The sequence below is a fragment of the Heptranchias perlo genome, chromosome 16, assembly GCF_035084215.1.
Source record: "Heptranchias perlo isolate sHepPer1 chromosome 16, sHepPer1.hap1, whole genome shotgun sequence".
NCBI classification, from domain to species: domain Eukaryota; kingdom Metazoa; phylum Chordata; class Chondrichthyes; order Hexanchiformes; family Hexanchidae; genus Heptranchias; species Heptranchias perlo.
In genome coordinates, this window is record NC_090340.1 from 7,149,648 (window position 1) to 7,171,185 (window position 21,538).

Genomic DNA, 21,538 nt, shown 5'->3' on the forward strand with positions numbered 1-21,538 from the left:
TCTTCCTCCTCCTCCTCCTCCTCCTCATTGTCGTCCTCAATGTGGGTGGCGGGTGTGCATGGGGCCTCCTCCAGCGGCACCCCTCTCTGTAGTGCCATGTTGTGCAGGGCACAGCAGACAACTATAATTCGTCCCACTCTGAGTGGTGCGTATTGGAGCGCTCCCCCGGAACGATCAAGGCACCTGAAGCACATCTTGAGCAGCCCTATAGCCTGCTCAATTGTAGACCTGGTAGCAATGTGGCTGTCATTATATCGACGCTGCGGCTCGGTAATGGGGTTCCTCAGAGGTGTCATAAGCCACGTTTGCAGGGGATATCCCTTGTCGCCGAGGAGCCAGCCGTTGCCGGAGTTGGGTGCGTGGAAGAGGGGCGGGACGGTGGACTCCCTGAGGACGAAGGCATCGTGGCAGCTGCCAGGGTATCTGGCGCACACGTGTAGGAATCTCTGGCGGTGGTCACAAATGAGCTGGGCGTTCATGGAGTGATACCCTTTCCTGTTGATGAACAGCCCTGGCTCATGTGGAGGTGCCCGTATTGCTATGTGGGTGCAATCGATTACACCCTGCACCCGTGGAAAGCCAGCCACATCATGGAATCCAACCGCCCTCTCCGTCTGGCTGCGCTCCTCTCTGGCGAAGTTGATGTAGTGCGAGGCCCTGCGGAACAACCCATCGGTGACCTGCCTTATGCACTTGTGTGCAGATGACTGAGAGACCCCGGTGGTGTCCCCCGTGGCACCCTGGAAGGATCCGGAGGCGAAGAAGTTGAGGGTCAGTGGTGACTTTGACGGCGACGGGTAAGAAGATGCTGCTTGGTCCATCCGGGAGCAGCTCGTCATTAAGGAGGCTGCAGATGTCGGCGACTACCTGGCGAGTGACTCTGAGCCTACGTATGCACTGCTGCTCAGAGAGGTCCATGAAGCTGAGCCTCGGTCTGTAGACCCTGTGCGGAGGGTAGTGCCTCCTGCGACGCATCTCTCTCTGCGGTTGCCCTCCATCCTGCTGTGCAGGTGGATGTGCCACAGCACCGTGTTGTGGGGATGCACGTCTCTGAGGCGGACGGCGTGGACTGCGAGGCTGCTGAGGCTGGTCATGCTGTTCGTCCTCCAAGGGTGTCAACACAGCACCCATCTGGCAGGTGTAGGTCTGCGGGGTTGTGCACGGTAGAAAAGTGTGTCCTCGCACAGGGGTTGCCCTTCCACGCCAGTGAATCTTCTTGCTTGGAGGAGGGTGGTGGAGGGCTGGCGTTGCCCAATGTTACGGAGTGTCCTCCTGCGTTGGTGAAGGCTCTCCCCCCCCACCTGTGGAATGCACCTTGGCAGCTGCAACGGGCTGCTGGCTGCAACACGTCCGTTGGGAGTGTGAGTGTTTCCCCCAGTATGGGAAACAGTCTCATTTCACCGTAAAATCCCACACTTGTTAAAAAAAAGCTCAATCAGGTCATTTAATGACCTGAAATAGCTAGATAAATACTCTCAAGTGGAACCCTGCTGGCTTTAATTGCCTGCGGGATTCCCACCAGCGGGGGCTGCGCACGCACCCCCGCACGTCAGCGCGGAACCCGGAAGTGGGCGGGATCGAGTCGCGATCCGGTCCCGCTCCTCGATTTCGGGATTTTAGAGGCCCCCCCGCCGAGAACGGACCCGAGACCGGGTGCTAAAATCGGGCCCATGGTGTTCTAGTGGTGTTCCCCAGGGATCGGTCCTAGGCCCGCTACTCTTCACGGTCTTTATTAATGACCTGGGCAGTGGTGTCAGGAATATGGTGAGTAAGTTTGCAGATGACACCAAAATCTGTGCAAGGGTTAAGACAGTGGAGGAGTGCAATCGAATCCAAAAAGATTTAGATGTGCTAGGTGAATGGGCCACACATTGGCAAATGGTGTTTAATTTTGATAAATGTAGTGTTATGCACGTTGGTAGGGCCAACACAGAATACACGTATCATTTGCAGGAATGAAAAATGAAAGAAGTTGAGCGACAAAAAGATCTTGGTGTTTATTGCGCACAGATCACTAAAGGTTCACGACCAATGTAGAAAAACTGTAGCTAAAGCTAACAAGGTATTGGGTTGTATTAATAGAATATTCAGCATATATCAAAGGACACCATTTTGACACTATACAGGTTGTTGGTCAGAGTATCTAGAGTACTGGGCCCAGTTTTGGTCCTCCCACATGGTGGGTGATGTAGTGGCCTTAGAAAAGGTCCAGAGGAGAGCTACAAGAATGATTCCTAGCTTAAAGAACCTCAGCTACTTGGATAGGCAGAAGGACCTCGGTCTATTTACTTTGAGCAGCGTAGACTTACAGGTGACCTGGTAGAGGTCTATAAAATAATTTAAGGGCTGGATAGCGTCCCTAATGGTAGATTATTCCAGTTCAACAGGTTGGGAAGGATCAGGGGACATGAGTTTAAACTATGAAAGAGTAGGAATAGACTGGATGTTAGGTGGTTCTTCTTTTCCCAGAGAATTGTGAGCCGGTGGATGTGGTGGGTGCTGACTCTCTGCATTTAAGAGGGAGCTGGACCGGTTCCTGACTGGGGCAGAGATCACATCATATAGAAGGTAAGTGTCTTTATAAATAACACTTGGTCCGTGTGACCTCCTGGAATGGTTTCAATCACCTGAGGAGGTCGGAGAGGAATTTTACAGAGTATTTTATCCCTTAGTGGCCCTGGGTTTTTTGCCTCTCCTAGGAGATTATGTGGCTGAGAGGGTGGATGGGGGGTCAGGGGAGGGAAGAAGTGTTTAGCCACGATAGTCTGGTCATCATGGTGAGGGGCAGGCTTGATAGATCAGCTGGTCTTTTCCTGCAAGTCAATTTCCTATGTTTGTACACTGGAGACTCCCATCATTCACTCTACCCAATAACAAAGGAGCTATGGACATGTTTACTGGCATCGACACACAGAGTTCTGGTCGCAGAGCAGCTATATTTTGACAGCAGGACATTAAATACATTCAAAATGAAGTATTAAAGTTCCAGTGGGAAGGTGGAGGGGGTCCAGTAGATGCCTGGGAACATTTTAAATATCACTTTAAACTGGACTGCAGTTATACTGTACTTGGTGTGAGGGCCAAGCATAGAGAAGCCAGCTCCTACAAGCTCTCAGATTGAATTCCAAACAATGGTCTCCACCCATGGGGGGTAGATTTTCACTTTCAGCAGGAGCGGAAAACAGGGGGTAGTTTATAAGCAGTGGTGAGGAAAATCGGGTGGGTGTAAAAAGGGCAGCCGATCCACTACCCCTGTTTTCCACCCCCAATGACAGTGAAAGTCTACCTCATGGTCCTTAAATCTTTTCAATGCCAGAAGTTTTTAGCTGTAACCCGTATTTCTGAGCTACAAATGCTAATTTAAAACAGCTCAGTTTATTCCAGTGCTCCAGCTAAGGGACTGCTCCAGGCAGTATTGTGTTCTTTGACTTATCCATGGGCTGTGATTACCACTATGATGCAGAACTGAAAATCTGTCTGATTAAATTGTGAGATGTTATACTAACTGCACACTGAGCTCTTCTATTGGGAAAAAAAAGGAGGTAGTTTATAAGTGAACACCTATTGCCTTTGATGGGTACATGTTTCATGTGGTGTGGTACTCGCCATACAGACTGGGACGGTCCAAGATTTGATCTTTGGCCTATGTTGGGGCACCACGACTAGCTTCAGCACCCCTGGACTAGGGAAGGGAAAATCAGCCAGCATCCCTGTTCATTACCTGTGGGAAATGCACAAAAATGGACAGGATTGGACTCAGCTGTGATGCCCTTCAGGGTTGAATTGCTAGTTGGCATTTATTAGCTGCGTTCACACACAAAGAATGGTCACTTGGGCACAGGACTGAGGACTGCCAATGCCCATAGAACTGTAGCCCAGCATGAGCCAGTGCCTTCAGGCCAAACAAGTACCTGTATCCAATCTCATATTTGCCCTTGTTCTTCAAGGTGATGGTCTGCTTCACGTTATCAAAAACTTTGATGACACCAAAGTCAATCCCACCGTCTGTACCTGTAACAGACACACGAGGATGGGGTGTTAATGTCATTTCAAAATAATCATCGTAGCAGTGGCAAAGCAGCGTGGAGCTCAGGGAGTCTTCAGCCTGCCTGTCAGGGGTTTGGTGGTATGGTCATGTGATCAGGCTACCTGGTGTCTCTGAGTCTGGATTCCACCTGGAGGGAAGAGAAGGCGCAGAAGATAACGAATGAACTATCGCAGGACAATGGAAAAGGAGATATCTCACAATGGAGTCAAACATCTTGCTCTGGACAGACAACAGTGGAAGGAATGGGTTGCCTCATGTGCCAGTAGGCACAGGAATCCCTAAACTAAACTAAACAGGGGTATGAGCTAGTACAGCTAGTGCATGATAAAGAAAGAAAAGAAAGAATTGCATTTATCTAACACTTTTCATGATCTCAGGACATTCCAAAGCGCTTTACAGCTAATGAAGTACTTTTCGGGCTGTAGTCACTGTTGTAATGTAGGAAATGTGATGCTTCTAACTGGTGCAGCACGCACACAGCAGAACAGAAATACATCACCTGACCTCAACTTCCCGTGTCAGTGACAGGAGTCTTTGACTTTACATGGTTTTAAAGTTACAGTAAATCTGTATTCCAAATGATATTAGTCAGCTGTGTCTCTGGGATGTGTGTCTGAAATTTCTTTCATTTTGTGGCAAAGTCATTCTGTAATGGGCGACCCATGCAAATAGCATTGTCACTGTTAATTTGAGAACATCTTGTGTTAAATAATCCATCTGAGACCTCTGTTAAACAGAAACAGAAAATGCTGGACACACGCAACAGGTCTGTCAGTATCTGTGGAGACAGCAGACAAGTCAATGTTTCAAGTTAACTGGCCAGTTCTGACGTAGGGTTCACACCCAAAATGTTAACTTATCACAAATGGTGTTGGAGCCTGGATCAGCAGCCAGCTTACCTTTTGGAAAACTGATGTCCAGAGCCACATCATAAGCTTCTGCAAGGACCAGAATATTTTCAGTCTGAACAATGCCAAGAATGTTTTCCGCATCATAGACCTAAGAGACAGGGCAAAAAAACAGTTTAAATGAACAAAAACAGAGGGGCAAAATTTAACCCTCCAGGATGGGCGGGACAGTGGCGGGGGGGTTAGGTTAAACTTTCACAAATCTGAAATCTGAACGCAACCCACCTCCAATACGCCCACTTCCGATTTTAACGGAGGTGGGTTGGGGATGGGCGACGAACCTCCTCTTGAGAGGCCGGTCAGTCATTTAAATATGTTAATGAGGTTGCGTGCCTCAGATTTTAGCAGGCTTTTACATTTAATGGCTGCAGGCCGGGTTTCCCAGAGCTTAGCTAAAGGGAGGCGAAAGCGGCTGAATCCAGCAGGTAAGTGCTTTTTAGAGCACTGCTTGTGGGTCAGGAGCAGCAGGAGTGCTTCCCCCGTGATCTCCCCCTCCCCACGATCCATTCCCCTCCGTGTGATCTCTCTCTCCCCATGATCTCTCCCTCTCCCCGAGCTCTCCCTCTCCCCAAGCTCTCCCTCTATCCTCTCTGCTTCTCGGCTGTGGCCTTGTGCAGCAGGCCTTCCCAACCAAACGCCAGCCAGCCTCTCAATCTGGCTGGCTGCTGGCCGGGAAATAGAGAAAAAAAATTAGTCAGATCTCCGCGTGCCCTGCATTTCCGGGTTTCCTGGCTGCTACGAGTTCCCCTCCAACCCCCGCCTCCCCATAAATATCGAGGCCAGAGGGTAGGGTGTAACAGAGAATGTATAATTCCTCTGGGCACCACACCTTAGGAAGGATATATTGGCCTTGGAGGGGGTGCAGTGCAGATTCACCGGAATGATACCGAGACTAAAAGGGTTAAATTATGAGGACAGGTTGCATCGACTCGGCTTGTATAGTGTAGATAGAGAGAAACTATTTCCTCTGGTGGGAGAGTCCAGAACAAGGGGCCATAACCTTAAATTTAGAGCTCAGACGTTCAGAGATGATGTCAGGAAACACTTCTTCACACAAAGGGTAGTGGAAATCTGAAACTCTCTCCCCCAAAAAGCTGTTGAGGCTGGGGGCCTATTGAAAATGTTAAAATTGAGATTGATAGGTTTTTGTTAGGCAAGGGTATTAAGGGTTACAGAATCAGGGCGGGTAGATGGAGTTAAGATACAGATCTGCAACGATCTTACTGAATGGCAAAACAGGCTCGAGGGACTGAATGGCCTCCTCCCATTCCTATTATAACTGACAGTCTTATAATCAGCATCTGTCATATATCCAACCCTAGTTTCAGGCTCTCAGTTAAAACACTCTCAGTAATAACACTCACTTTGTTACAGACCACCCTCTGGCATTTCAGAGCCCCTCCCCAGAGCACAGCACATGCAGGAGTTGAGCAACCTTAGCACTGCATACACTACCTGCAGGACCTGGTCCCAGATGGGCCTCAGGGCAGCACACAAGGAAACAGTACCCAACCATACCAAGTATCTCATGGACGGCCCAAAGGTTGGGTGCCGCCAAGTGCTGCCTGTTCGACATGGGCTCCTCAACCATGCCAAGCCTTTATGTAACCTTAGAGAAACTTTGCCACACACACACATCTTTCAAGGCCTAAACATCTCAAGTCATTTGAGAACAACCTAGCGACATGATGTATCGTCACTTACTGACACCTAGGTTAGTATGTACATCTGTCACTGTGCATGTCCTCCTTTAACCTCCAACCTTTTGAAATTACTTTTCTAGTGGGACGACCAGATGCCACCTTGAGGGCTCGGTCCCTACCTGGGGAGCGGCTTCCCTTGTCCAGTCTCCTGTGACATGGCCAAGAAGGTCCAGTGGGGTCTGTGGACCACTCTCTCTGGGTAATGGTGGATCTGTGCAGACATCAAACATCCCACTGGTGAATCCTCTGGAAAGCCCCCTTGCCCTCCAACTCCCAGAGGGCAAGAGGAATTCTGGACCAAGCAGCAGGGGCTGTTCCACAAGTGAAATGCCTGTGACTGGCAGGAGGGGTAAATGAAAATAAAACAGTAACTGGAACTGAAGCAGACCAAAAACAAATCATGCTTCAAAATCAATCCAATAAAATTAAACCACAAAGTGAACATTTAAACTAAAATTATACAGGCCAATCCCAGGGCAATATAGTCTTCAGAGAGGCAGGGAGGTACTTCCTGTGGCTGTGCATTGGCAGGCCTGGCCCTGCCCCATCTGGAGTACTGCGTTCAGTTCTGAGCATCGCACCTCAGTGAAAATATATTGGCCTTGGTGGGGGTACAACTCAGATTCACCAGAATGATACCAGGGCTTAAATTATGAGGACAGGTTATGTAAACTTGGTTTGTATTTATTTGAATTTAGAAGGTTGAGGGATGATCTGATTGAGGTGTTTAGTATGATAAAAGGATTCGATAGGGTAGATAGAGAGAAACTAATTCCTCTGGTGGGGGAATCCAGAACAAGGAGGCATTAGAACTAGGCCATTCAGGAAGGAAACCAGGAAGCATTCTTTCACACAAAGCATAGTGGAAATCTGGAATTCTCTCCCTCAAAAGGCTGTGGATGGTGGGGGTCAATTGCAGCTTTCAAGACCGAGATCGATAGATTTTTGTTGGGTAAGAGTATCAAAGGATATGGAACCAAGGCAGGTAAATGGAGTTAAGATATAGATCAGCCATGATCTAATTGAATGGTGGAAAGACTCTAGTGGGTGAATGGCCTGTTACTATGTTCCTATCCAGCTCTCGGTTATAAAAATCTGTTAAACAGCTCGCTCATTATCTGTATTTTTAATTTTGTTACGGTTTTCTTGTGAACCAGGAGGAGAAGGGAGGCCTCCCCTACCCCAGGCTTCCCTCCCCCGACCGCAATCCCCTCCAGATGCCCCACCCACACCTCCACCTGTCTACTTACCTTAGTGCCAGGGACCGTTGGCTTCTGCCGTACGAAATCCCACGCCCGCCCACCAGTCAGGGAGTGATTCCCGCTGGAGTCCAACATTAAACATGGAAATGAGGCCCAGAAGTTAAAATCTCTCTGGGGATCATGTGTCACCATCATGGGGCCTTCCCGCCCACCCTGTCTTTGCTCGACGCACTAGCGACCCAAGTTAAAATAGGGGCTCATGTTTAGGGTGTGCACCCTTTCTCAGAACATGATTTAGTTTTGAATAGAGTCTACTGGATGCAAATAGCATGTTTCACTGTCTCAATGCTCTCCTTCTCCTCCCATCTTACCTCCAATCGAATGTACTTTCTCAGGTTGACTTGTCGCATGGCTCGGAAGTGCATATGCACACGAAATTCAGTCTTGGGATCAATGATGCCCTGGTCCTGAGACACAGAGAAATCATCGCCCAGATTCTCCAGCCCACTGATTCTCCAAGCCACTGCCAGGAGGCAATTATTCCGCATGACGAGGCTCTTACTGTCCTTTCTGAAAGAAAGAAAGAACTTGCATTTCTATAGCGCCATTCAAGAACTCAGGACATTCCCAAAGCACTTTACAGCCAATGAAGTACTTTTTTGAAGTGTAGGGGCCATTTTCGGATGGCCGAGCGGGTGCGTTGGGGGTGGGGGGGCTCCGAAAATGGCAGAATCCCGGAGCGGGTTCAGAGCCCGCCTTCAACCTGCCCACTTCCGGGTTCCCCAATGACGCGTTCGGGTGCGCGCGCAGCTCCCGCATGCGGGACTCCGACCGGCAATTAATGCTGGCGGGATGATCATTTAGATACTTACATAGCTATTTGAGGTACTTGACAGACCTCATTGACAGGAGATTTTGGCAGGGGTGCAATTTTGAAGGATCCTCAGTGTGTTTCCCGTGCTGTGGGAAACACTCCCTGTTGTAGCAGACGTGTTTCAGCCAGCAGCCAGTGGGAGATGCAAAGGATTTTTTGACAGTTGGGGGGAACACCTCATTTATTGCAGGAGGGCACTCTGTCACTTCAGACAAAGTTTTGGCTGCAACACCTTTGACTTTCCACTCAAAATTATTAATTTATATCCTAAACTCTGCTGTGCAAATACATTTACCTACTTTGTGGACCCCCTCAAACTCACACCGTCAGGATGGTGGGGGCTGCCGTGGCTGCATTCATCACTTCATCCGAGGATGAGCAACATCACCAGCCTCGCCAGGCACACCGTCCACCTCCGCCATGTGGAGCTCCACAACACAGTGCTGCACCACAGGGACCTGCACAAAATAGTCGTGCAACTACACGTACACCCACTGTAGGGTGACCCAATGGGTGGCATCTAGTGTGGGTGTTTATGGTGAACCTCATGAAAGGGACTTATAACACAAGCCAGACAAGAATGGCAAAGACGTGGCAGTAGTCGTGACAATAATAATATTTAATGTGATTTGAACAAAAATGAAATGTAAATAAAAAACATGACCAACCGTCAAACACCCTTGTGCATCCCCTTTGTGCTCACAAAACCTTGGCCTTACGCTTCCAACTACTCCTACATGGTGCCTCCCCTGTGGCTGCAGCAGAGGTAGTGGCAGGTTGCTCTTGTTCATGCTCTGACCGATTAGATGCTTTGGGCCGACACCCTCTGGGTTTTGGTGCCCGTGAGGGCCCCTCCAAAGACTGCTCCATCTGCACCTGTGCAGGGGCAGACTCGGCCATCTGGACAGGAGGCAGCATTGCGGGTACTGGTTGAGAGGGGGGTTATGGGTGAGACGTGGGAGCGCTTTGAGTGGCATCCCCACTTCCATGTCCCCTTTCGCCATCATCCCTCTCCTGGGCCAGGCCCACATCACTCCTACCACCTTGCTGGACAACAGTTTGGAGGACATGTATGAAGCCTTGTAAGGCCAGTGCCAGTGTATCTGCCTGCCTGTTTAAGGCGGCAGAAAGTTGCTCACCCTGAGTTCGAACGGCCGTTGTCAGGGCCTCAATGGACTCACTGTTGAGCTGTGCTTGAAGCTCGATGGAGGCTAGCCTTCCCTCCATCGCAGACATTCCCACACTTACCCGCGACACTATCTCAGAGATGCCCTCACATCCCTGTGACAATAGCTCAGAGATCCCCTCCTGTACCTGCGCCACCATTCCACTCATGCAGGAGTTGGACTCCTCCATCCTCTGCGCGATTGTGAAGAGTGCACGTGGCACCTGTTCCAGCACCTCGCAAATGTGCTGCTGTCCCTCGAACATTCTCCTTTTAAAGGATGGCCTAGGGTTCAGCATCTGTGTCCAGCTGAGCAGAGCCTGGAGAAGAGTGCTCCCACCGATGCGGACTCTCCACAGCTGCCCCTGCCACCAGTGTCTGCTCATGCTCACCACGTGCAACCCCAACTAACTGAGGAGGGGAACCACCGAGGTGTGTGTATTTGCGCTGGTGGATGGCTCGCTCAGATGTGATGGTGCCCCCTCAGAGGCTGGCAGGTCCTCTGAGGAATCGCCCTCCGCCGTCACAGCGGTCGCTGAAGGCCCTGTAAGAGAACGGAGGGCAATATTAAGCGTGATGACAGATGTTGAGGTGCTGAAGATGGCAAGGTATGTTAACATCATTTGCTATTGCGAGTGCTGAATGTTAAAGATCTGTCATTTGTCGGGTGGCAGTCTTGGCGTCCCCGACGGACAGGCACTTGAGGCTGCGGCTCAGTTCCAGAGCCACCTGCTCCGCGTCCATGAGGACCACCAGATGTTGCGGCCCCCCTCCGGCCTTCGCCCTCTCCCATGCATTCTGGGCTCTCTTCTCCTGTAAGGGGAGAAAGTAGAGAGGCGTGAGTGAATGATGGTGACCTGGCCAACCACTGAATGCATTGGTTTGGGTGAGGCTGACCGTGAAAGAAATGCATCAGAGGGTGAGTATGAGACAGAGCCATCACATTGTATGAGGATTGGGTTGAGTGGTAGTGGTGGGATGAGTACTGGGGAGGTGAGTAAGTGCAGGTAAGTTGAGGATGAGCTTTGAGTGGGTGTGAGGAGTGATGTGATAGAGTATTGTTGGCAGTGCAGAAGGAGTTGTGGGGTGGGGTCGGTGATGTGGAAGGCGAAGTGTAGGAAAATGAGTAAGTGTACTCACTTTTGCTGACCTAGTTAGATCATTGAAGCGCTTCCTGCACTGCATCCAGGTGCGGGAGACGTTGCTGCTGCTGCTGACCTCTTCTGCCACCTCGAGCCAGGCCTTCTTGGTGGCAGAGGCAGGCCACTTCCTCCCGTCCGCCGGGTAGAAAATATCCCTCCTCCTCCTCACCCCATCCAGTAAGACCTGGAGTGAGGCACCATTAAACCTGGGAGAAGCCTTTCCCCTGGGCTGCTCCATGGTCCTGTGTGGTTCTTTGCTGCAGGATCAGTCAATGGAGGACTGCCCCTTTAAATAGGGCTCCTCCAGCTGACAGCCTGTGATGCGGGTGCGCAGTCCGCCCGCTGAGAACCCGGAAGCCACGTTAAACGGCTTTGATTTACTCACGATCGCGTAGGGAACGGACGGATTTCACTGGGTGGGTTACCCATGCGACCAGTCGCCCCCCCCGCTGCCAACCCGCCTCCCTGGTAATATCGGGGCCGTAGTCACTGTTATAATGTAGGAAACGCGGCAGCCAATTTATGCACAACAAGTTCCCACAAACAGCAATGTGATAATGAGCACGTGTTGGTTGAGTGATAAATATTGTCCAGGACACCGGCAGAGCTACTCTGCTCTTCTTTGAATAAGTACCATGGGATCTTTTATGTCCACCTGAGAGAGCAGACGGGGCCTCGGTTTAACACCTTATTCGAAAGACGGCAACTCCGCCTAGATTTTGTGCTGAAGTCCCTGGAGTGGGACTTGAACCCACGACCTTCTGACTCAGAGGCGAGTGTGCTACCACGGTTGACATTGTTGAGGAAAACATAAAGAATGGGGGGGGATCAGAGTTACGTTGTCAGTATAGTAACTACTGGGACACACTGGAGGAGGGTTGCAGAGTAAGTTGAAAGTAAAGACTGTGCTGAAGTACTTGTATAGATGTACAGGGTTGTAGTTTTGCAGATATAAATAGTTTACAGGAAATAGTTTTGTGCTGGGGGCTGAAGTTTGGGAAATTAGGCTATTCTGATATCAGGATGTTTTTTGTGCTCAAGATGCACAATATTCTGGGACATTGCAGTGGGTCAGTCACTGGCCTACTGCCCTGGGGCCTGGGTTTAAATGCAGCTCAAACTAGTGGGATGAAAGTCCATCAGGTATAAGGGACCGGCCTGAAATAGGCTTGAGCAATCTCGATCCAGTTCCTAGTAGATGCAGGGCCACTATACAAATCTGCACTGACTGGTGTTAAATTGGCAATAATTGGCGCTGGACTGGCAATCACACGCAGAGAGGCCACATGACGGCTGCTGGCATAAGTGGAAAATGCCACACTGATGTAGTGGGGGCACTTGTCTGAAGTTGGGGTTCAAGCACATCGTTGAGGCAGAGTAGACCTGCGTCGAACCATGTTCCATGAAGTGTCTGATCATCTGTCTGTACGGATCCCAATGACCTTCAGTTCCATTCGTCAAGGAGTTAAGTGACAAACCATTAACTGTTCTTGCTGGGAGCCCGTTTCGTTGATTCAATACTCTATCTTGCTTTTTCTCATCTCACTTAATCCTAGTTAATGTTGCATCTGTGTCTTCTAGTTCTGTGCTCACAGCCCAATTTAAACATGCCCTATGCCCCTAAACAACACTATTCTCGGTTACATTTTAATCGTCCCACCTCCAACAACATCGCTATTCAGTTTGAAGCATTAGTGTAACAGCAAAAATAATCATACAAGCCCACTGAAAATCATGTTCTCCCACAAAAACAGTCACAAATCCCATAAAATCATCCACTTAATCCATCAAAGAGGATCTAACCATCTGGACAGTCTTACGGTTCATGTTAACATCATTAGCCTGGATATTACATTGTGCGTTATTTACATAGTGCATCTGTCTACTATTTAACGGAGGTATTAACCGGTTTAAAATAACACGCTCTGTTAAAGTAGTGGTCAGAGTAATTTGAGACAAATGTTAACTGTAAGATATTACACTGTGTCATTTCCAGGCTCTTATGTTTTCTGTCGATTTCCTGAATTTTTTCCCCATGAGGCTACGAAACCCCCCCATTTATGTGTCTCTGAGCTACACACCAAGGGATCGAGAGAGAAACCAGTTTCCCAAACTCTGCCATTGTAGCGCCTCAGAAATTCAGGACACAGGTATGTACAATGATGGCCTGATGAAAACGGTTGCTCTGCATTGTTCCTCCCTGCTGTGGAGAGGGGGACTCAACGGAGGCTGGGTCCCTCCCACAATGCCATGGGGCTGATTATACGGTCCGGGCACCGGTGCCAAAACCAACTGAGCATGCTCGATAAAGCCAGGTCACCTCTTCAAATATAGAATCATAGAAAGGTTGCAGCACGGAAGGAGGCCATTCGGCCCACTGAGTCTGTGCCGGCTCTACGCAAGAGCAATCCAGCTAGTCCCACTACCCTGCCCTATCCCCATAGTCCTGCAAATTTTTTCCTTTCAAGTACTTATCCGGTTCCCTTTTGAAAGCCACAATTGAATCTGTTTCCACCACCCCCTGGCAGTGCATTCCAGATCGGGGTGTGACGCGGACCGGGGTGTGTTGGGACCGGGGTGTGACGGGGACTGGGATGTGTCGGGGACCGGGATGTGATGGGGACCGGGTGTGATGGGGACCGGGTGTGTTGGGGACCGGGGTGTCTTCCAGACCGTGGTGTGTCCGGGACCGGGGTGTGATGGGGACTGGGGTGTGTCGGGGACTAGGGTATGTTGGGGTTTGGGTGTGATGGGGACTGGGGTGTGTCCGGGAGCGGGGTGTGTCCGGGCCTAGGGTATGTTGGGGTTTGGGTGTGATGGGGACCGGGGTGTGTCGGGGACCGGGGTGTGATGGGGACCGGGTGTGATGGGGACCAGGGTGTGTCGGGGACCGGGGTGTGTCGGGGACCGGGGTGTGTCGGGGACCGGGGTGTGTCGGGGACCGGGGTGTGTCGGGGACCGGGGTGTGTCGGGGACCGGGTGTGATGGGGACCGGGGTGTGTCGGGGACCGGGGTGTGTCGGGGACCGGGGTGTGTCGGGGACCGGGGTGTGTCCGGGACCGGGTGTGATGGGGACCGGGGTGTGATGGGGACCGGGGTGTGATGGGGACCGGGGTGTGTCGGGGACCGGGGTGTGTCCGGGACCGGGGTGTGATGGGGACCGGGGTGTGTCGGGGACCGGGGTGTGTCGGGGACCGGGGTGTGTCCCGGACCGGGTGTGATGGGGACCGGGGTGTGTCGGGGTTCGAGGTGTGATGGGGACCGGGGTGTGTCGGGGACCGGGTGTGATGGGGACCGGGATGTGTCGGGGACCGGGGTGTGTCGGGGACCGGGATGTGTCCGGGACCGGGTGTGATGGGGACCGGGGTGTGTCGGGGTTCGAGGTGTGATGGGGACCGGGGTGTGTCGGGGACCGGGTGTGATGGGGACCGGGGTGTGTCGGGGACCGGGGTGTGTCGGGGACCGGGTGTGATGGGGACCGGGGTGTGTCGGGGACCGGGGTGTGTCGGGGACCGGGGTGTGTCGGGGACCGGGTGTGATGGGGACCGGGTGTGATGGGGACCGGGGTGTGTCGGGGACCGGGTGTGATGGGGACCGGGGTGTGTCGGGGACCGGGGTGTGTCGGGGACCGGGTGTGATGGGGACCGGGGTGTGTCGGGGACCGGGGTGTGTCGGGGACCGGGGTGTGATGGGGATCGGGGTGTGTCCGGGACCGGGTGTGATGGGGACCGGGGTGTGTCGGGGTTCGAGGTGTGATGGGGACCGGGGTGTGTCGGGGACCGGGTGTGATGGGGACCGGGGTGTGTCCGGGACCGGAGTGTGTCGGGGACCGGGGTGTGTCGGGGACCGGGTGTGATGGGGACCGGGGTGTGTCGGGGACCGGGTGTGATGGGGACCGGGGTGTGTCGGGGACCGGGTGTGATGGGGACCGGGGTGTGTCCGGGACCGGAGTGTGTCGGGGACCGGGGTGTGTCGGGGACCGGGGTGTGTTGGGGACCGGGGTGTGTCGGGGACCGGGGTGTGTCGGGGACCGGGTGTGATGGGGACCGGGGTGTGTCCGGGACCAGGTGTGATGGGGACCGGGGTGTGTCGGGGACCGGGGTGTGTCGGGGACCGGGGTGTGATGGGGACCGGGGTGTGTCCGGGACCGGGTGTGATGGGGACCGGGGTGTGTCGGGGACCGGGGTGTGTCGGGGACCGGGGTGTGATGGGGACCGGGGTGTGTCCGGGACCGGAGTGTGTCGGGGACCGGGGTGTGTCGGGGACCGGGGTGTGTCAGGATTCTGTCTTGTGCTCTTTGCTCCTCATGCAGCAAGTTCCTGTTTTCAGCAGGGAATTGGCAGTGCAGAGTTTGACTGTCAGCAACAAACAGGAGATAGCATTGACAGGCTAGGCTCTTGGGTCACTCATACATACAGCAACCCAATCAAAGGCAACGTTGATGGATCCTTAAGGGCAGCCTGTACTTCTGAATGTAAAATGCCTCAGTGTGTCTATTTGTAACGTGTTGGTTCCATGTCTATAATGTGGCTTTGTTAAATGTCTGACCTGTGAAGAATCATTTTGTCGAAGTGCAGCTGCTTGCGATCGAGCTCCAGCTCTGGACGTACTCCATAACAGCATACTTTAAACAGGACAGGCTCGGGATTCTCCCGTATACAGCAGACGAGGCAGTCATCAAATTTCCCAGGTGCAGTCGGGTAGGCCCAGATCGTGACGTCCTGGAGGGGAAGATTTGTGAGCTTAAGAATTCTTACCAACCAGAAAAGTTCAGAGATCAAACCTACCTACTCACCTTCTCACCATACCCCTCAGTCCCTTCTCTCTTCACAAGCACATCTATTTGTTTCTGGATCACATTTTTACTGTCTGCTTTAATATCCTTATCTGGTCCTTTATTCCACAATTCGATTACTCCTTTGGTGAAGAAGCTGCACCCGATTACCCCCCACCTCCCTCCTAACTCCCTTATTTCTAACTTGTGTGCCTTGGTATTTGAATCTTTCACCACAGTCACCGATTTGTCTGGCTAGTTCTAACATTTCCCTCATTATAAACATTTCAAAAACATATCCCTGAAATAATGTTTATTGTTCAAGTCACAGAGTTAGGAATAATGGCTTGGAAATTCTTCAAGGGATCTCCCAATCTCCCACCGTAACCTCTGCTGGAGATCACCGAAAAATCCATTCAAATACAACACAAAGGGACCCAGTCATTTTTACATTGATTTCCTGTGTGTGAAAATGATGGCCGTGGGATTTGGCAGTATTAATGCCATTTCATAAATTCCAAAATGTACCGACCACAATCACCATATAAATATACTCTCACCAGCACTCCCCAAAGCCTACACTGTACTCTCACCAGCACTCCCCAAAGCCTACACTGGACTCTCACCAGCACTCCCCAAAGCCTACACTGGACTCTCACCAGCACTCCCCAAAGCCGACACTGTACTCTCACCAGCACTCCCCAAAGCCTACACTGGACTCTCACCAGCACTCCCCAAAGCCTACACTGGACTCTCACCAGCACTCCCCAAAGCCTACACTGTAGCCTCACTAGCACCATCCAACAACAACACCAACAACGTGCATTCATATAGCTCCTTTAACGTGGTAAAACGTCCCAAGGCGCTTCACAGGAGCAATATCCAACAAAATTTGACACCGAGCCACATAAGGAGGAATTGGGATAGGTGACCAAAAGCTTGGTCAAAGGAGGTAGGTTTTAAGGAGTGTCTTAAAGGAGGAGAGAGAGGTAAAGAGGCAGAGAATTCCAGAGCTTAGGGCCTAGGCAGCTGAAGGCATTGGCCACCAATGGTGGAGCGATTAAAATCGGGGATGCGCAAAAGGCAAGAATTGGAGGAGTGCAGAGATCTAGCAGGGTTGTAGGACTGCAGGAAGTTACAGAGATAGGGAGGGGCGAGGCCACGGAGGGATTTGAAAACAAGGATGAGAATTTTAAAATCGAGGCGTTCCCAGACCAGGAGCCAATGTAGGTCAGCAAGCACAGGGGCGATGGGTGAACGGTTCTTGGTGCGAGTTAGGATACGGGCAGCAGAGTTTTGGATAAGCTCAAGTTTATGGTGGGCGGAAGATGGGAGATTGGCCAGGACAGCATTGGAGTAGTCGGGTCTGGACGTAACAAAGGCACGGATGAGAGTTTCAGCAGCAGATGAGCTGAGGCAGGGGTGGAGATGGATGATGTTATGGAGGTGGAAGTAGGCGGTCTTGGTGATAGAGCGGATATGTGGTCGTAAGCTCATCTCAGGATCAAATAGGACGCCAAGGTTGCGGATGGTCTGGTTCAGCCTCAGGCAGTAGCCAGGGAGAGGGATGGAGTCGGTAGCTAGGTAGCGAAGTTCGTGGCGGGGACCAAAGACAACGGCTTCGGTCTTCCCATTATTTAGCTGGAGCAAATTTTTTGCTCATCCAGTATTGGTAGTGTGACAAATGAGAGAAAGTGGAGGGGTAGAGAGAGGTGGTGGTGAGGGAGAGCTGGATGTCGTCAGTGCACATGTAGAATCTGACGTTGTGTTTTTGGATGATGTTGCCGAGGGGCAGCACGTAGATGAGAGATAGTCGGGGGTCAAGGATAGATCCTTGGGGGATTCCAGGGGGAACAGTGCAGGGGCGGGAAGAGAAGCCATTGCATGTGATTCTCTGGCTATGACTAGATGGGTAAGAATGGAACCAGGCGAGCGCAATCCCACCCAGCTGGACGACAGAGGAGTATGGTGGGGTTAACCATGTCAAGGCAGGTCGAGAAGGATGAGGTGGGATGGTTTACCATGGTCACAGTTACATAAGATGTCATTTGTGACTTTGATAAAGGCCGTTTGAGCACTGTGACAGGGGTGGAAACCCAATTGGAGGCATTCAAACATGGAATTGTGGGAAAGATGGGCACAGATTTGGAAGGTGACAACACGTTCAAGGACTTTAGACAGGAAAGGGAGGTTGGAGATGGGGGGGTAGTTTGTAAGGGCAGAGGGGTTATGGGAGGATTTTTTTGAGGGGGGGTAATGACGGCAGATTTGAAGGGGAAGGGCACAGCACCTGAGGAGGGGGCCATTAAAAATATCAGCTAATGTGGGGACCAGGAAGAGAAGTTGGGTGGTCAGCAGTTTGGTGGGAATAGGGTCGAAGAAGCAGGAGGTGGGTCTCATGATCAAGATGTGCTCGGAGAGAGCATGAGCGGAGATAGGAGAGAAACTAGAGAAAAATGCAAGTTCAGGGTGAGGGCAGGGGGGGGGCCCTTAGGGGGAGTTTGGCTTGGTGGGCTAGGGGAAGGGAGGGAAGCTGCAGAGGCAGCTGAACGGATGGTCTCAATCTTAGTGGAAAGAAGCCAGTGAGCTCCTCGCACTTTTCGTTATGGTGAGGGTGGAGGAGGCTGGGGAGAGGGGTTGAAGAAGGCAGTTTGTAGTGACGAAGAGAAGCCGAGGGTAATCTTTGAATGCCAGGATGATCCTGGAATAATGAGCAGAAGAGAACAGGTCCCGATAGTGCTTTATGTGATCCAGCCAGATCTGGCGAAGAATGGCTAAACCAACTGTCGCCATAAACGTTCAAGTCTGCATCCCTTGGATCTAGGGGAGCGGAGATAAGGGCCATACCGGGGTGGGGGGGGGGGGTGACTAGGGTGAGAGAGAGAGTAATGATTTTAATGGGTACAAGGGCATCAAAAGTGGAGCTGAGGGTGTGATTGAGCAGATCAGCAGCTGCAGAAATGTCGTGGTAAACGGAGGGCCAAAGGCTGGACAGTTGGGAATTTGAAAGTGAAATTGTAAGTGACTTGGGGGAGAGTTTTTTTCCAATCGGATTCTACACTGTACTCTCACTAACACCATCCAGAGTCTACACTGTACTCTCACTAACACCATCCAATCAGAGTCTACACTGTACCCTCACTAACACCATCCAGAGTCTACACTGTACCCTCACTAACACCATCCAATCAGAGTCTACACTGTACTCTCACTAACACCATCCAATCAGAGTCTACACTGTACCCTCACTAACACCATCCAGAGTCTACACTGTACCCTCACTAACACCATCCAATCAGAGTCTACACTGTACTCTCACTAACACCATCCAATCAGAGTCTACACTGTACTCTCACTAACACCATCCAGAGTCTACACTGTACCCTCACTAACACCATCCAATCAGAGTCTACACTGTACCCTCACTAACACCATCCAATCAGAGTCTACACTGTACTCTCACTAACACCATCCAGAGTCTACACTGTACCCTCACGAAGACCATCCAATCAGAGTCTACACTGTACTCTCACTAACACCATCCAATCAGAGTCTACACTGTACCCTCACTAACACCATCCAGAGTCTACACTGTACCCTCACTAACACCAACCAATCAGAGTCTACACTGTACCCTCACTAACACCATCCAATCAGAGTCTACACTGTACTCTCACTAACACCATCCAGAGTCTACACTGTACCCTCACGAAGACCATCCAATCAGAGTCTACACTGTACTCTCACTAACACCATCCAATCAGAGTCTACACTGTACTCTCACTAACACCATCCAATCAGAGTCTACACTGTACTCTCACTAACACCGTCCAATCAGAGTCTACACTGTACCCTCACGAACACCATCCAATCACAGTCTACACTGTACTCTCACTAACACCATCCAATCACACTCTACACTGTACCCTCACTAACACCATCCAATCACACTCTACACTGTACTCTCACTAACACCATCCAATCAGAGTCTACACTGTACTCTCACTAACACCATCCAATCAGAGTCTACACTGTACTCTCACTAACACCATCCAATCAGAGTCTACACTGTACTCTCACTAACACCATCCAATCAGAGTCTACACTGTACTCTCACTAACACCATCCAATCAGAGTCTACACTGTACTCTCACTAACACCATCCAATCAGAGTCTACACTGTACTCTCACTAACACCATCCAATCAGAGTCTACACTGTACTCTCACTAACACCATCCAATCAGAGTCTACACTGTACTCTCACTAACACCATCCAATCAGAGTCTACACTGTACTCTCACTAACACCATCCAATCAGAGTCTACACTGTACTCTCACTAACACCATCCAATCAGAGTCTACACTGTACTCTCACTAACACCATCCAATCACAGTCTACACTGTACTCTCACTAACATCATCCAATCAGAGTCTACACTGTACTCTCACTAACACCATCCAATCAGAGTCTACACTGTACTCTCACTAACACCATCCAATCAGAGTCTACACTGTACTCTCACCAACACCATCCAATCAGAGTCTACACTGTACTCTCACTAACACCATCCAATCAGAGTCTACACTGTACTCTCACTAACACCATCCAATCAGAGTCTACACTGTACTCTCACTAACACCATCCAATCAGAGTCTACACTGTACTCTCACTAACACCATCCAATCAGAGTCTACACTGTACCCTCACTAACACCATCCAATCAGAGTCTACACTGTACCCTCACTAACATCATCCAATCAGAGTCTACACTGTACTCTCACTAACACCATCCAATCAGAGTCTACACTGTACTCTCACTAACACCATCCAATCAGAGTCTACACTGTACCCTCACTAACACCATCCAATCAGAGTCTACACTGTACCCTCACTAACACCATCCAATCAGAGTCTACACTGTACTCTCACTAACACCATCCAATCAGAGTCTACACTGTACCCTCACTAACACCATCCAATCAGAGTCTACACTGTACTCTCACTAACACCATCCAATCACAGTCTACACTGTACCCTCACTAACACCATCCAATCAGAGTCTACACTGTACTCTCACTAACACCGTCCAATCAGAGTCTACACTGTACCCTCACTAACACCATCCAATCAGAGTCTACACTGTACCCTCACTAACACCATCCAATCAGAGTCTACACTGTACCCTCACTAACACCATCCAATCAGAGTCTACACTGTACCCTCACTAACACCATCCAATCAGAGTCTACACTGTACTCTCACTAACACCATCCAATCAGAGTCTACACTGTACCCTCACTAACACCATCCAATCAGAGTCTACACTGTACTCTCACTAACACCATCCAATCAGAGTCTACACTGTACTCTCACTAACACCATCCAATCAGAGTCTACACTGTACTCTCACTAACACCATCCAATCAGAGTCTACACTGTACTCTCACTAACACCATCCAATCAGAGTCTACACTGTACTCTCACTAACACCATCCAATCAGACTCTACACTGTACTCTCACTAACACCATCCAATCAGAGTCTACACTGTACCCTCACTAACACCATCCAATCAGAGTCTACACTGTACTCTCACTAACACCATCCAATCACAGTCTACACTGTACTCTCACTAACACCATCCAATCAGAGTCTACACTGTACTCTCACTAACACCATCCAATCACAGTCTACACTGTACTCTCACTAACACCATCCAAT

General features: G+C 50.7%; 1 protein-coding gene across 1 annotated transcript in view; it reads right to left on the minus strand.

Annotated features, from left to right (window-relative positions):
- The window catches only part of hydin (HYDIN axonemal central pair apparatus protein), a 1,099,250-nt gene that overhangs the window by 352,328 nt on the left and 725,384 nt on the right, over positions 1 to 21,538 (minus strand). Inside the window, exons 56-59 of the mRNA XM_067997614.1 lie at positions 15,591 to 15,763; positions 8,233 to 8,431; positions 4,948 to 5,047; positions 3,912 to 4,011 (exon numbers count right to left, since the gene is read on the minus strand). Coding sequence (XP_067853715.1) covers positions 3,912 to 4,011; positions 4,948 to 5,047; positions 8,233 to 8,431; positions 15,591 to 15,763 — 572 coding nt within the window. The remainder of the gene's footprint in view (positions 1 to 3,911; positions 4,012 to 4,947; positions 5,048 to 8,232; positions 8,432 to 15,590; positions 15,764 to 21,538) is intronic.